The 15,651-nt window shown below is 36.4% G+C and overlaps 3 protein-coding genes across 3 annotated transcripts; all 3 read right to left on the bottom strand.

Annotated features, from left to right (window-relative positions):
* Positions 1-3,005: 3,005 nt before the first annotated feature.
* On the bottom strand, positions 3,006-3,742 carry LOC106427440 (probable histone H2A.1). Its single transcript, XM_013868174.3, has 2 exons — positions 3,487-3,742; positions 3,006-3,396 (listed from the first exon to the last, which is right to left on the bottom strand). The coding sequence occupies exons 1-2, from the start codon at positions 3,673-3,675 to the stop codon at positions 3,184-3,186; spliced, it is 402 nt and encodes a 133-aa protein (XP_013723628.1). The 5' UTR covers positions 3,676-3,742; the 3' UTR covers positions 3,006-3,183.
* Positions 3,743-8,799: 5,057 nt separating this feature from the next.
* On the bottom strand, positions 8,800-11,061 carry LOC106359652. The gene is made up of 2 exons (XM_048738485.1): positions 10,580-11,061; positions 8,800-10,329 (listed from the first exon to the last, which is right to left on the bottom strand). Exons 1-2 carry the CDS (start codon positions 11,059-11,061, stop codon positions 9,912-9,914), a joined length of 900 nt encoding a protein of 299 aa, XP_048594442.1. The 3' UTR covers positions 8,800-9,911.
* Positions 10,421-15,611, bottom strand: LOC125577250 (myrosinase 4-like). The gene is made up of 13 exons (XM_048738484.1): positions 15,196-15,611; positions 15,008-15,068; positions 14,832-14,890; positions 14,659-14,734; positions 14,460-14,537; positions 14,284-14,371; positions 13,916-14,159; positions 13,689-13,807; positions 13,334-13,551; positions 13,220-13,251; positions 13,006-13,102; positions 12,813-12,915; positions 10,421-12,728 (listed from the first exon to the last, which is right to left on the bottom strand). Exons 1-13 carry the CDS (start codon positions 15,382-15,384, stop codon positions 12,560-12,562), a joined length of 1,533 nt encoding a protein of 510 aa, XP_048594441.1. The 5' UTR covers positions 15,385-15,611; the 3' UTR covers positions 10,421-12,559.
* Between the last annotated feature and the right edge of the window lie 40 nt (positions 15,612-15,651).

Genomic DNA, 15,651 nt, shown 5'->3' with positions numbered 1-15,651 from the left:
AGATGAGTTGGTGTTAAAGATACTGTCTTTGCTTCCTAGTAAAGATGTTGTAGCCACGAGTGTTTTGTCGAAACGGTGGCATTCTCTTTGGAAGGAGATGAAGACATTCAGATATAATGACGAACTTCGATGTGGTATAACTGTTTCTAAGTTTACGCGATTTATTAGTAGAAGATCAAGAGTAGAGATCTTGCAGCTCAAGCTGAACCCATGTTATGAAAAGCCAATCAACAAACGTTTGGTTAACAATGCAGTTGCTCGCTCTTTGAGAGAGCTGAGATTTTGAGATGGTTTACAATTCATTCGAGTTGCCTGAAAGCTTGTTTTCCTGTCCACAACTTGAAACCCTAATACTCGAGAAACTAAGTCTTGTGGATGTTCCACCTAATGCTGATTTGGCCTGCCTCAAACATCTCCACCTTTTATCGGTATGTTTTCATGCGAAGAATCTGTGAAAACGCTTCTAAGCATATGCCCACGTCTTGAAGAATTGGTTGTGAGACGAAGCTCCTATACAAATGTGAAGATATTTGTCATCAATGTCCCTACGCTGAGGAGTTTGTCTATCGATAATTTGTCTGGGAAATCTAGGCCTAAAGGTGTTCACGGGTTTGTGATTAATGCACATTCTTTGAGGGTCTTTTAGCATTAGAGACAGCTTCAGCAACTATTTACGGTTTAGAAATATGCCAAAGCTGGTCAATTCTACTGTCAAGGTTGTTTGTGACATTATGATATGAACCTTTTCAAATTGATAGGTTAAGTTTTCACTCAATCCTAATCTCTTTCAGATATTAAAGTTATATTTTTTGAAAATTATTTTCTTAATAATTGATACAATCAAGTTTTACCTTCAAAGGTATAATATAAGTGTACAGTAACCACATTTGTATATTTCACTTAAATGATTTTAGTAAGCTTGGGCGGGTACCCGTTGGAGTTTCAGTCAGATATTTCTGATTTTGGTTCTAAACTGTATCACATATTAGTTCTCATTCTAGTAAATTTGTAAGTAGAGCTTGGGCTCGGATATCACATCGGTTTTTGTTCTAATTTGTACCACATCCTAAAAACTATAAAGTAAGCACATATCGTTCGGATTCAGGTTATATCAGATCGGTTTAACATACCTGAAATAAAATTTAAAAGAAAAACATAAAAAATAAATATTTATTTATATAAAATTGGATATTTAAAGTATTTATTTAAATTTAAAATATTTACTTTTAGATATCATATCAAAATAAATATAGAATTAAATATTCCAAGCACATATTTATGTTTCAAATATGTACATTGCATATTAATTTGGACATTCAGATATCTCTTTTAGATTTTTTTTTGGGTTTTTGGGATTTTCAAGTTTTTCGAGTTATTTGTTTAGGTTCGGTTAATAACACTTCGGGCTCGGATATGATTTGTAATAATACCCTACAAAACTCATTCTGATATTTTTACATTTTATACAAAATACGGATATGATTTTTCGATTCGGATTGGGTTACGGATCGTAGACCCGTGCCTAGACCTTCTAGGAAATCAAAATGGGCAGAATGGATAAATTTAATCACAAATATGATGTATGTTTTGGGAATTGAGATGTATGTTTTAGGTGTTCTTTTGGGAAGAAACAATGCTTTTGAAGCCGAAGGTTAAGCCTTTTTACCCTTTGAAGTGGAGGAGGATTAGAATGGAATGGATTATTGTGGAGGGTGAGTCAATAACTAATCGATTTAAATCGTGTCAAAAGGAAGACACAACTAACAACGGTTACTTGTCGTTCATGACACACATCAATGGATCAATTGCTTTTTCTTTTTGTTGACAAAGTACAGAATTAGAATATGTAACAATGAGTTTGTGAGTGGTATTTTTCCACAATCCTTACCCTGCAACAATATCACTACCCACTACCATCTTCACAATCTCATCATCATCTTCATCTTTCTGACTAAGAAGAACTTCTTCAGCTAACGCATCTTCCCAATTAATCAACCTAAACCCTTAATAACAAAACTTTAGATTCTACAGAGAGGCAGAAACACGATCATAGATTGTAAAAGAGACAATGAAGATAAGATCCAGTGCTTGATTCACCATGCCAACGGCATCATCATTGATAATATAGCAACCTTGTCTGTTTTTGGAGCTCTCCCAGGTTCCAATATTGAACACAATTCAGTAAACCTATAATCAATGCACAATACTAGAAGTTTAAGAACATAAGAGACTGAAGAGAAAGCAAGAAAACACTTGTCATTTAGCCTTATCATGTCTTTGTTCGAGCTAGAACCAGCGTAAGATTCCGAATTGATCCTGAAGCAATAAGAACAAGAACTAAAAGCTAAACCAAGTTTGATCAATGCAGTTCAGTACCCTCTTACTGGAGCCTAGTTCTTTGATCACATTTGAATCATAAAGGAACTTCAACACTGTGAAACAGAGCACACTAAAAGCAGAGAAACAAAATATATGAGAAAGAATCGCAGTTACAAAGATTACAGCAACTTCGTGATAGAAAACAAAAATCCCAACTTGTAGAAAATCTAAAGTAAAAGTAGATTCGTCTCTACTACTTTAGGAAACAGAGGAATGCATGCAAAAACAATAAAACATAAATAAAAAAAGCTTCGACTGCAGTTTCTTAAAAACCATAAGTCCCCTTCTTTACAAGAACCAACTCCAGATACTATAGCATTCTAAAAAGTCCAAAGCCGAGTCACAAATTAAAAAAAAGTGAGAAACTCTGTGGGGCTTGTGTTTGAGAGAAAGCAGCATCAAAGGGTAATCACCGAACCAGTTCGTGTTCCTAGAATGATTATCGAAATAATAACGATTCTCTCTCGTTTTAATAACGAAAAATCATATCTTTACGCAAATCTTCGATAATCAACCAAACACCAAATCTACTGTAATTTAAAACATTTGAATTTTACAATTATGGGTTGACTTTACTTGAAAAGTCGAATCATCTTGATTTTGATTTGATCCGAAATTACAAAAAAAAGAGAAACCCACTGCAGTCTATGATTTAAAGAACAAGAATTTAACAATTCAATTGAAAATCCCAAAAACATTGAAGAAAAAAGAACCGTATGAATCTTGAATTCATTAGAAACTGAAGCATATGAACATTCACTCTGATCTAGAAAACGAAAAAGAACAACATGATTGATTGATTGATCAATCGTCATCGCCAGATGGCTTCGACGAACCGCCAGCCTTCTTGGGCAAAAGAAGGTTGTGAATATTGGGCATCACGCCTCCATTAGCAATCGTCACATCTCCCAGCAACTTACTCAGCTCCTCGTCGTTCCTCACCGCCAGCTGGATATGCCTCGGAACAATCCTCGTCTTCTTGTTGTCCCTCGCCGCGTTTCCAGCCAATTCCAATACCTAATTTCAAATGTCCCCCAAAAAAAAATTAGGGTTTTTTTTCTAATTACAAAATTAAACAATAAAGATCGAGAATTTAAGATTACATACCTCAGCGGCGAGGTACTCGAGAACGGCGGCTAAGTAGACGGGAGCTCCGGCGCCGACGCGTTCGGCGTATTTGCCTTTCTTCAGGAAACGAGCGATTCGACCCACCGGGAATTGGAGGCCGGCTTTGCTACTCCTCGTTGTGGCCTTCTTCGCAGCCGCGGATCCGAGAGTTTTGCCACGACCCGCCATTGAGAGAGATATGAGTCGAACTATGCCTTCCCCCGAAGTTTAATATATACAGTTCTAGTAGATTCGCCTGAACCAATAGAATGAAAGTACGCGGATCGATATTTAATACCCTTGGATTAGTTTCTAAATTGACCGTGGAGATTCCAGCTGAAATTTTGATTTATTTTTTTTTAGCAGCAACTTAAATAAATTCATTTAGACTCTGTAAACCAAACTGATGGTTGTTTTTTTGCATTTTGTGCAACACTATCCACCTTTGAATCTTGTGTATGTGGTATATGAATGAGTTATGAGATGTTGAAACTTTTTTCAAGAATTTTATATCCTCCAAATAACTTGTAAATGCTGGTAATTCTTCTGGTTCTAAAACCATTTTCACCACCAACGGAGAGCAATTTGTTGCAAACATAACAGTAACTGTCTTAAATTCTTCAGCATCACCATCTTCCAAAATTGTTTCCCCAACATAGTTGTATTAAAGTCTGTGAGATCTTTGAAACCTAAGCCTCCATAGTCCTTGGACTGCAAAGTTTATCTCATGATTTACAATGCATACCTTTAGTTTTGCCACCTGGACTCCATCAAAATTGTGCCACTGCATTCGTAAGCTTCTTCGTTACCGCCTTTGGTACACGAAAACAAGACATTACATGGTTTGGCAAAGCCGTTACCACAATTTTTATAATCACATCCTTTTTCCTCTTGGTACAAAACTTGAAAGTACATCCATTAACCCTATTGTTTAGATGATCTTGAATAAACCCAAAAACTTGTGGTTTTGATCCTTCCAAATTTTCAGGGATTTCCAAATATGATCTTATTTCGCCTAAATTATTTATCTCTAAAATGTCATGTAATTCTTGTCTAATGGGTTTTTCAATCTTGTGACCGAATTGAATCAAAGATTTTTCAAAATTTATTAAGCTGAAAAATTGATTAAATTACCAAATTATTAATATTAATTCTCATGTCTGAGAGACAGACCAATACTCATTTTTGTGCTTCTGTGTGTTCCTTTCACGCCAGATGCTGTGAATTGTTGCTTGGAAAACCAAACGCAAGAGGGAAGGTCTAGCTTTGGAACACTGTTGGAGAGAAGGAAAGAGGCTGTGTCAGTACAGTCAGGAGTATCCCTCGTGTCAAGAAGGTACCCCACCAGCTCAGTCCACAGTGTGTACGAGAATGGACATGCGAAGATGAGATGGTCGCTTATCTCATTTGGCTCACCGCAGAGACGATAAGATTGGACAATGCCCCAGCTTCGAGTGCATTCACCAGTGGACAGCTTATCTTTGAAAGGTAGCCAAGTAAAGAACGAGAAGCGTGGAACTGCATGCGTAAACCATATAAGCTTGCTCCAAGGTACACGATGATGGTGCTCATGTGTCAGATTCCATGTATTGGTGGCAGAGAAAGTTGGTCAAAAGTCTTCGTCGCCATGACGCCATAGAGGAAAGTCTGCTTCAGCTTCATCTACCGGGGACGGAACAGAGTGGATTCGATCTATCATCGCCCGTAGGTGATATCCTCAAGTCTGACGAATGTTCCACCTTCCAGACGATGCTGCCTCCACAAATGTGGCATAACGGCGGATCCCTAGAACTTATGTACCAGATGGACCTGCAATATCAAGTAATTTTCCCATATTTAGCCAATCATTAAACCAAAAAAAGAGTTGATTTACCATTACCAATCCTTGCTCGAAGGAACAGTGCTGCTATATCACAAAGCTTTAACAGCTTACGCTATCTAGGAGCCAGCATACTTGTCGTCTGCATCCCAGAAACTATGTGTTTGCAATAGATAGGCTTGTGTCTAAGGTACCCATAAAGAATCATAATTCCTAAAAGGCGCCATATCAGACTTAAGGCAAACACTGGGGACAAGTCACTCAGTCAACGAACGCCAAGCCCCCCCCCCCCCCCTCTGATTTTGGCTTGCAAATCTCCTGCCATACAACTTTTGCCTTTGTGTGAATGTTTGGTGAGCCAGACCAGAAGAAAACACTGCACATGCTCTCAATGGTATCTGAGTGCAGACCGCAATATCTACAACTCCTTTACGGGCTCCGTAGCAAGACATTATATATTATGTTAAAGACAGTCATTCGCGTAAATTGCTTTGAATAGGTAAATCAATCATTTGTCTTTGGGGATCCGACATTAATCATCTCATACCTACTAATTGATGTACTTGAGATTTATTTCCTCTAGCTCCTGAAAAAGATATCATATGGACTGGATTGAAAGGGTCCGTCATCCTAAAATTAGGATTCATTTCCTGTCGCAAATATTCACTTGTAGCATACCATATCTTAATAGATTGGCGTAATTTTTCTACCGCATGTACATTCCCATAATGATGGTGCAACCTTACTAGGCTCACTTAGAGGGAACTGACCGGAAGCAACTAACTGACCAGCAATAAGCAATCCTACTTGCACCTTAACAGGCTTTGCTCCTCTGGTTGTAAGAAAATGTATTGCATTGCCCTTCTCAATCCGGCAGAGAGCTCATCCCTGTCTCACTCACCTGGAACCCAACACCCCTGACCGATTTTGATTAAGACCGAAAACCTATCTAAAATGAAGCCTAGTTTAAGCTGTCAAACAAATGATAGAATTGAAATTATAGAAAATATCCCGGAAAGAAATATAGATAGAGTTTTGCTCAATAAAGGGAAGATTCGTATAAAGGGATAAGTTGTTTCGCTAAGACTGCAATCTTTCTAAAGAAACAAGCGAGAAACTTGACTTTGAGAAAAAAAAGGTGATTGTTGCCAGTAAGTAAGCTTGTTTTATATCAATAAAGGCGAAAGTTTTTTGAATATTATAAAGACGCGTTAGCACTTTCGTTTTTAATATGTTTAGGCTTAACTAAGGAGTGCGAAAGGGCTTGTTTGTTAATTAGGGTGCACTGGTTTAGAACCCTATATACAAACCAAAACTGTGGAAGACTATAAATATACATTTCCAGTTGAGGTGTGATATCATTGCATCGCGATGCCTCAGGACACGATCTAATAAATCGTTGTATCGATTAGTTTGATCATAGTCTCTTACCATAAAAATGGCTGCATGCGCGCAGCAGAACCAACTATGAGAAATCCACCAATCCACATGTGATGTGTGAACAATGATAGTTGTGTAGCATAATCAGTAGCTAGATATGGATAAGGGGGCATGGTATACATATGGTGAGTTACAACAATAGTTAAAGAGCCTAACATAGCCATGTTAAGAGATATAATATATATACATACTTGGAATTTAAAATAATTTCAAAAGTAAATTTTCAATTTTAAAATAAAATTTTGAAAAAATAAATTTGAAAAAATATTGAAAACATTAAGAAAAATCAAATTCAAAGACATGTAATTCAAAAACTATCTGTAAACTTCTTTTACTCTTTTTACTATTTATTTAAATTATTTATTTATCTTTATATATCTATATAAGGGTCTTTTACCTACTTAGTGAAACCTTATACTTTAGATATTTGTAAAAATATTCCTCCAATAAAGGTAAATATGAAAATAGTACAAAAATGAGGTAAAAACATAATTTCTCCATTCCAGTTTTAATAAACTGCATAGGTGGAAGCACCTGGAATACCCTCACTAACTTCTTACAGTTTGATTATTTGTTTTTAGCCCAAACGTTTACGACGAGACAAGAGCTCCAATAAATTGAATCGTTGAGAGATTTTAGTAAATACTGAATCAGGGTTCTTCAATTTATCAAGTTGCATACTTGCATGTGTTTTCTATTTTACATGGGAGACAATTAGATGATGCATAAAGACAACACTAAGTGCATTGAAACTCCATGGGTGTTTGAATTATCAATTATCTAGTGATTCAGCCATCCGCTCTGATCATTTTCACTACTCACAAATTTGGAACATCTTGCAGTAGGCCCATCGGATTCGGTTCGGCTGATCCGGACTTTCAGATTTTTTGTACTATACTCATAAATCTCATCTGTGGTCTACTATTTTTTGCACCAGATTATGTTCGGGTCGAAATATAACCAATGTCTGAAATCAGCCAAAACTATTTTAAAAACATTAAAAACAAAATAAAATACTCAAAATATATAAATTATTCTCCAACTGCCTAAACTAACTAAAACGTATTTAAAAAACAAATACAATAAACTATAAAAACATTTACAATTTTAAAATACTCATAAGTATCTAAATTACCTTGAAACCGTCTAACAAATATAAAACATTAATATATTGAACTAATTTTGGATATATTCAGATCATAATTCAGATTTCGTTTTTAATTGTACTTCCCGAAGAATATTGTAGTCGTTTATCTAATGATCTTCATGCCAGAAATATCAACCTCACTTAATATTTGGAAATCGGCTAAAGTCGGGTAAGATAATATTTTCTAAAAATTGAAAATAAATGAGAGGAGTAAAATAACACAAAATGATATGATTTGGCACTTAAATTAGACACTATACCCTGGTTTGGCTATTTTGTTAAAAAATGTGGTAATGATCAAATAAGAGCATGTCGTAATTTTTACCAAAACAAAAAGAGAGCATGTCGTAGATGATTAGATGTTATGCTTGGGAAAAGTAAATAAAACAAAGTACAAGATATAAGTACAAAGCACGTCATATAAATGCTTTTATTTATTTATGATTTGGCCAAGAGTTAAGGTCCAATTATTACAACATTATTAACAACACACAGCACATAAGCTTTTATAATTTGAAGAAAATAATTTATATTGTCCAGTACTTAATGGATTAAAGGTTGGATACATATGGGGTTGATTTTTGTCTATCAATTCCCCTTATTTTGCGACGAACCTAGAATACCATTTCCCAGAATCTTTTTCTCTTCGATCCGCAGGATTAGTGAAATTGACCCAATTCATACCAAACTGGAGAGTGTAACCAATTCCAAATTCATAATTGTCCATCAATGACCAAGCAAAATAATCTGCTACGTTGCAACCATACCTGTAATATATTTGAATAATTTTAGCGTATCAAGATATATATAGTATGTATATATATATGATAAAGTAGGAATAATTGTAACTCACTCGATGGAGCATTTGAGACATGAAAGATGGCTGCAATGATTTTGAATTCGTCCGTTATCGGCAAGAGCATTTGCTACCGTTAAGTTTCCATAATCAGCAACTCCTGAAATTTTAACACAAACATCTTTTGCAAACCGACAATGGAATAGAACATGACCAATGTCTTCCTGAGCAACTCCACACGAAGAACAAGTAGTATCTAACTGAATGCCCCGAGACCTCAATCTTTCCTTTACCGCCAGAGCTCCAGATAACGTACGCCACAAGAAATGTTTAAGCTTAGGGGACGTATTGGTCTTCCACAGGTCTGTCCATAATTTATTTTCTAGTGGCGACGTGTTAGATGTGGGTTGAGTCGTCTCCTCCTCTAGCGCCTCCAGCAAGGCATATCCACTTTTTGAGGTATACTCCCCGTTTCTAGTCATACCCCAAATCATCTTATCTTGGCGATCAAGTTGAGGCTTAATTTTCAGGATGGTCTCAGCATCTCTTAGACTGAAGGTGCTATAGACCAGTTCCCGATTCCAAGCCCCTGTTTGTTGGCTCAAAAGATCAGAAACCTTCACAGAAATATCAACCTCTGATCCTGGTCTATAATCTGGGGTTCTTGGTTTTGTATCGACAATCCATTTATCTCACCAGACTAAAGTATCCGCACCATCACCCTTTGATTTCAGTAGACCTTGTTGTAAGAGCTCACGCCCGTGAAGAATGCTCCGCCAGGCAAAGGATGGTCGAGCTCCTACCCTTGCCTCCATGAACGACCTATTACTGAAATAGCGTTGCTTGAGAACCTGAGCCAACAGAGAGTTCGGGTTGTTCATGACACGCCAGGCTTGTTTGGCCAGCAGTGATTGATTGAACTTTTCCAGGTCTTTAAAACCGAGACCCCCTTGGTCTTTTGACTTGCACATTTTTTCACTAAATTTTAAACACAGATTATATAATAAGAACACGTAGGATTCTTATGGTTAAGAACACGATTAACTATTATTATAACATCTACGAGCATGATATTCTCGTTTTATAGTAAATAAATATCTAAACCAAATTTATTGCTTGTATTATGTTGAAGTTAGTTTTGTTTTAAAAGTAAGTTTCAATAGGAATTAGTGAATTCAAATGTAAGCTTTTTTTTTTTTTGTCAACGGTTTCATTTCATAAACTCAAAACAGAGTACTTGAAGAACAATGTTTGGGGACAACACCCTTTGCGAAAACAACAACTAAACATAAGGTAGTAGATAGTTTAGAAGAACATGAAAACAGAGTGACGAGAGGGACAAGGTTCTTGGCGATGAAGAAACCTGTAATCTCAATCAAATCCAACCCTGAGCGCAGGGCAAAGAGGGAGACAATAGAGTCCGAAAGAATCTGAAGACATGAAAGTCCAGATGATGCTGTTGAGCGAGGAGCTTTCTGCAGCGTTACAGCCTTGGTGCTTAGAGCAGAAATCTCAATCCACATTCCATTAGCCGAACAAGTCGGGAAGTTCTCAACATAACCGACTGTGGAGGACACATCAACGACCTCAGAGGCGACCAAACACCTCTTTTGAAAGATTGAGTGCTGTAAAGCGAACCACCTTCCCAAAATAGATAATCCTGAAACATTAGCATCCATAGCCACAAAGGCAGAAGTCCAGATAACAGAGAGCTTAAACCTGAAGCTCAAAAGGTTTGTAACATCCTCAATACGAGGTAAAGAGCCATTCAAAAACAGCATAATCTCTTGATTATCAAGAAACAGGGATCTCCTACTAAGACAATTACAGTCTACACGGCAGCAATGATCGAACAAGAAAGACTCACTCCAACAAGATATGAACACCATACCTTGCGGAAGCATGAAGCAAAGGGAGATGGGTCCAACAACATGTACCAGAGATTTCAAATGAAGGATAGGCTTTGACTGAGAACTCCAATATTTCACCATTTGAAGTCCAGTCCTCGAGAACTTGAAATGATGAGCAATGAAGGGAGGTAAGCTTGCACTTTGCTATCAGAAATCCCAAAAACCTTGCAACAAATAACTCAACAACCCCCGCCTCTGCATCTGAGCAGAGAAGCTTGAGCGAGAAACTAGTAGAAGCGCAGAGAAACCATGGCAACGGAGCTTCCGGTTCTCTCTGATGGTGAGGGGTGGTGAAAGACAACGAGATCTGGCGGATAATCGCACAACCTAGGAGAACCGGTGGAGGGTCGGGGGGGACTGGAGGAACAGGAGGAACCACCAGGAGCATCACGTCGATATCCGGATCTGGAGGTTCAGGTTGCAGGAGAGGAGAACCAGACGAAACAGCTTCAAGAGACTCCATTGACAGAGAAGAGGAAAAGCTTCGGGATGGAATGTGAGGTGACTGCAACAGCGGAGGAGAGGCTCGTGGTTAAGAGAAGGAGGAGCTGCACCGGAGAGAGATCTTCATTCTGGCGGAGAAGTATGATGAGCGGCGGCTGTCTTGGACTCCGTGCCTGGGAGAGAACCAGCTAGGGCGAACAAAGTATTCAATTCAAATGTAAGCTTATTTTTGATTATTTTGAAAGAAAATTTCAAAATTTTGCACCATATATTTTAATCATCGATCAAGGGTATACATTTGCAATAGGAAAAAAAATATGTTCAGGTTATTTAATCATCTATAAACTATTGTTTTTGCATATACATAGCAGTCAAATGATTTATAATTGAGTAAATTATTGATTTGATATGAGCTAATAATAGTATTGTATTCAAAATAGGTTTAAAACTGAATATCACGTATAATTATTTTTCATTAAATTTTAGATAATTTTACTTATTATTTATACTTATGTGCTATAAGAATAATTTGCACAATATATGTTATAATAAATTCTCATATGATATACCACATATAATATATATGTATTAGTTTGAATAGGTGAAATGAAAGTTCATTAATTTGGTAGGCTGAAATCTATAAAAACATTTATATATACACATATATATAAATGAAAGTTTTAATCAATTAGACTGTTTCATAGAAGGATGTCGTCTTCTCTTTGAAAATGTTTCTTCACAAATGCTTGAGGTTTTTAGCCATAAGCATGAACAATTTTTGTATACACATGGCTGGGAAGACACATAATGATCATTTTTTTTGAACTTAGACACATAATGATCTTCATGCCAGAAATATCAACCTCATTTGAAATTCTTATTGACTAACTCCCACGATATTTAGGACTCCCAATTACAATAAGAAGCATGAATAAAATTACAAGCCGTTAGTATTTCGGGACGGATGCAACTTATACAATCAATTAATTTTACTAGCATGACAAACTTTTGGCACACTGTTTTAACCTCCATATTTCATGTCTGGAAATAATGGAGAAGCTATGCGTGACGTCGTTTCTGTGGTCGGGTAAAATAATATTTTCTAAAAATTGAAAATAAACGAGAGGAGTAAAATAACACAAAATAATATGATTTGGCACTTAAATTAGACATTATATCCTTGGTTTGGATATTTTATTAAAAAATGTGGTAATGATCAAATAAGAACGTGTCGTAATTTTTACCAAAACAAAAAGAGAGCATGTCGTAGATGATGAGATGTTATGCTTGGGAAAGGTAAATAAAACAAAGTACAAGCTATAAGTACAAAGCACGTCATATAAATGTTTTTATTTATTTATGATTTGGCCAAGAGTTAAGGTCCAATTATTACAACATTATTAACAATACACAGCACATAAGCTTTTATAAGTTGAAGAAAATAATTTATATTGTCCAGTACTTAATGGATTAAAGGTTGGATACATATGGGGTTGATATTTGTCTATCAATTCCCCTTATTTTGCGACGAACCTAGAATACCATTTCCCAGAATCCTTTTCTCTTCGATCAGCAGGATTAGTGAAATTGACCCAATTCATACCAAACCGGAGAGTGTAACCATTTCCAAATTCATAATTGTCCATCAATGACCAAGCAAAATAACCTGCTACGTTGCAACCATCCCTGTAATATGTTTAAATAATTTTAGCGTATCAAGATATATATAGTATGTATATATATGATAAAGTAGGAATAATTGTAACTCACTCGATGGAGCATTTGAGACATGAAAGATGGCTGCAATGATTTTGAATTCTTCCGTTATCGGCAAGAGCATTTGCTACCGTTAAGTTTCCATAATCAGCAACTCCTGAAATTTTAACACAAAGATTATATAATAAGAACACGTACGTAGGATTCTCATGGTTAAGCATGTTTATATTGGTATGTATGTAGATACCGTTTTCGGTGATGTAGGTAAGTGGGTTTTGGTAGTTGTCTTTGATATGATTTAGAATCTGACGAAACCCTGGAGGATAGTAGACAAAGCTTGGAGACTGGAGAAGAAAAAAGCAAAAAAGGAGAGACTCATTAGTTACTATATAAATGTGGCAATCTCTTAAAGTAGATACATATATATAAACATGTTATTCCGAATTAAAAATGATACTAGCCTCAACACCGATAGGTACTCCATTGCGATAATCTGAAACACAATAAGAGAATAATGATTGATCTATGAACCGAAACATATGTATAAAACTAAATACGAAAAAGGTTTCACATACATCCAAGAGTAACTCGTGGATCGGTTAAGACGCTAGGGTGTGTCTGAGGAGGAGGAGATGCGTCGCTTGCATATTGTGTAACATAATAGTTCAGCCCTAGAAAATCAAGTGATCCCTTAACTAAATCTGATTCTTGCGGTGTGAATTTTGGCAATCTGTCTCCAACGAGTTCTCTCATTATCGTTGGATATTCTCCGTACACCAATGGATCCAAGAACCTTCATATATGCAAGAAGAAATTTTGTAACTTAGTGATGCAATATTTTTAAAAGTCTATATGATCGTGACAGAGGCTTTAAGTTGCTACATATTTGTGCGTCTTGAGAGTCAATTCATTGAGAATATATATACGTACCATCCAACGAAGAATTGGAATGCTCGTCTTGCAGCAGCCTGGTCGAGATCGCTAGTTTCGTTTAGCGGGGCAAACCATCTCCCGATCAAGGTCGTTCCTATCTTACCACCTTGAAATTTCTGCATAATATTTTTAAGATTATAGAATAAGAATATACCACACAAAAAAAAATTGAACTAATCAAGGAAAATAAAAAGAGATTCATAATAGATTTATTTTAGATGAACCTGATATCTTTTTCGGTATAAAGATACAGCTTCTGCATGGGCTAGAAGTTGGTGATGCGTGACTATATAAGGTTCGGTTCCAGAATCACCTCCAAATTCACAGCCAGTGCACCTTCCCGGTGGATATGATCCATCTCCATAACCTTTGGATGAGAGAGAGTAAGGCTGGTTTAGAGTGATCCAAAACTTGACTCTGTCTCCGAATCTTTGGAATAGAAGCTCCGCATAGTTCTTGAAGTCCTCTCTGTTCGTGTATCATACATATTAAATTATAGATAGATCTGATCATGCAATGTACATATATATAGAACCTAATTAAGTGAAAGAAAGACAAGTTTGGAAGAAGAAAAACTAGTTATTGCACTTACACTATACGCGGGCTTAAGAAGCCTCCGTACTCGTCTTCTAGAGTTTGGGGAACATCCCAATGAAATATAGTCACAAATGGCTCTATGCCTGTAATCACGTACGAAAGTTAGTTAAACGTCCATATATACCACAGATATAATCAAATGATTGAGTAGTATTTATATTTTCAATTTACCATTAGCTTTTAACTCGTTAATGAGATTGTTGTAGTATGCTATCCCGTTCTCGTCCACTCCTCCAGTCAGTCTTCCCTCTAAAATTTATAATCACAAATTTCACGAGTCAAATATATATAGAACGTAAAACTCTTAATTTTGCCAATTATATAAATTCATGACTGAAAAAGCGACGTATGTTTGTGTTTCTGTATTTACTTGGTAAGACCCTTGACCAGGCTATGGAGAGTCGGTATGCTTGAACTTTCAATCTTTTCAGTAATTTGACATCCTCCTGTTCAAATTATATATGAATTTTTCCAGAGTTAAATAATATTTCCAAATTGGAACAACTGTCTCCTATATGTATACACAGATATATAGCCTCTCACCTTGTAAAGATCATACGAATCACAAGCAACGTCTCCGGAGCTGCGATCTGGAACCCTTTCTGTACCATAACAAACAGAAAAATGTGAGCATGTCCAGTCTTTCTAATATTTATATATACACTCTCCCATATGTCCAAATGAATGTTGATCAATAGGGTAATTAATTGGTTTATAACCTGGATATCTATGAGTGTAGTAGTCCCATCCATTAAGGGCTCTATGTGCAGCACCCTCAATCTGGTTGAACAAATAAAAAGCGATTGTATTGGAAATTTTTTTTCTTTTTGAAAATATTCTTTTATCTACAAAAATAAGAAAACAGTATGCCCAAGAACGGTCATGAGGAAGATATATAAATTTATACCTGGTACGCGGAAGTAGCTGCACCGAAAGTAAAGTTCTTTGGAAATCCAGTTCGGTTGAAGGTAAGAGAATTATCGCAGTTGAAGGGTTCTTTAGCCTTGCATTCTGGATTGCAGGCATTTTGGCAATTTGAAACGACAAAGAGAATGACAAGGATGGCTAGAGAGTAGTGAGCTTTTGGAACTGCCATGGTTGAGAGACTTTGTAGTTTGTGTAATGGCTAATTTGATTATGACTGGATGATGAACTTGGAGGGGTTTATATAGAAGGGTTTGAGTGCATGGGACTTGCATGGGGTTCAAGTAAACTTGTTACGTAAATATATATGACTTCAATTTGATCTTGCATGCATGTTCTCCACCTCACGCTGTCTTGTTTTCTAATAAAAATATTAACATATCCCTAATAAACAAATAGATAACTAATGGAGTTCTACGGCATGCTCATCATATTTCCC

Source organism: Brassica napus, chromosome A8 (genome assembly GCF_020379485.1).
Source record: "Brassica napus cultivar Da-Ae chromosome A8, Da-Ae, whole genome shotgun sequence".
NCBI lineage: Eukaryota > Viridiplantae > Streptophyta > Magnoliopsida > Brassicales > Brassicaceae > Brassica > Brassica napus.
This window is presented reverse-complemented; position numbering and strand designations above follow the sequence as displayed.

What these genes read in the sequence shown, in the direction of transcription:
- LOC106427440 (XM_013868174.3), bottom strand. Translation starts at nt 3,675, where the DNA reads ATGGCGGGTCGTGGCAAAACTCTCGGATCCGCGGCTGCGAAGAAGGCC. An exon ending in TCGAGTACCTCGCCGCTGAG is followed by an intron (nt 3,397 to 3,486) that starts GTATGTAATCTT and finishes ATTTGAAATTAG; the next exon opens with GTATTGGAATTGGCTGGAAA.
- LOC125577250 (XM_048738484.1), bottom strand. Translation starts at nt 15,384, where the DNA reads ATGGCAGTTCCAAAAGCTCACTACTCTCTAGCCATCCTTGTCATTCTC. An exon ending in CTACACTCATAGATATCCAG is followed by an intron (nt 14,891 to 15,007) that starts GTTATAAACCAA and finishes GTTATGGTACAG; the next exon opens with AAAGGGTTCCAGATCGCAGC. An exon ending in TGTCTCAAATGCTCCATCGA is followed by an intron (nt 12,729 to 12,812) that starts GTGAGTTACAAT and finishes AACATATTACAG; the next exon opens with GGATGGTTGCAACGTAGCAG.
- LOC106359652 (XM_048738485.1), bottom strand. Translation starts at nt 11,061, where the DNA reads ATGGAGTCTCTTGAAGCTGTTTCGTCTGGTTCTCCTCTCCTGCAACCT. An exon ending in TTGCTTCATGCTTCCGCAAG is followed by an intron (nt 10,330 to 10,579) that starts GTATGGTGTTCA and finishes TATTTTGGGAAG; the next exon opens with GTGGTTCGCTTTACAGCACT.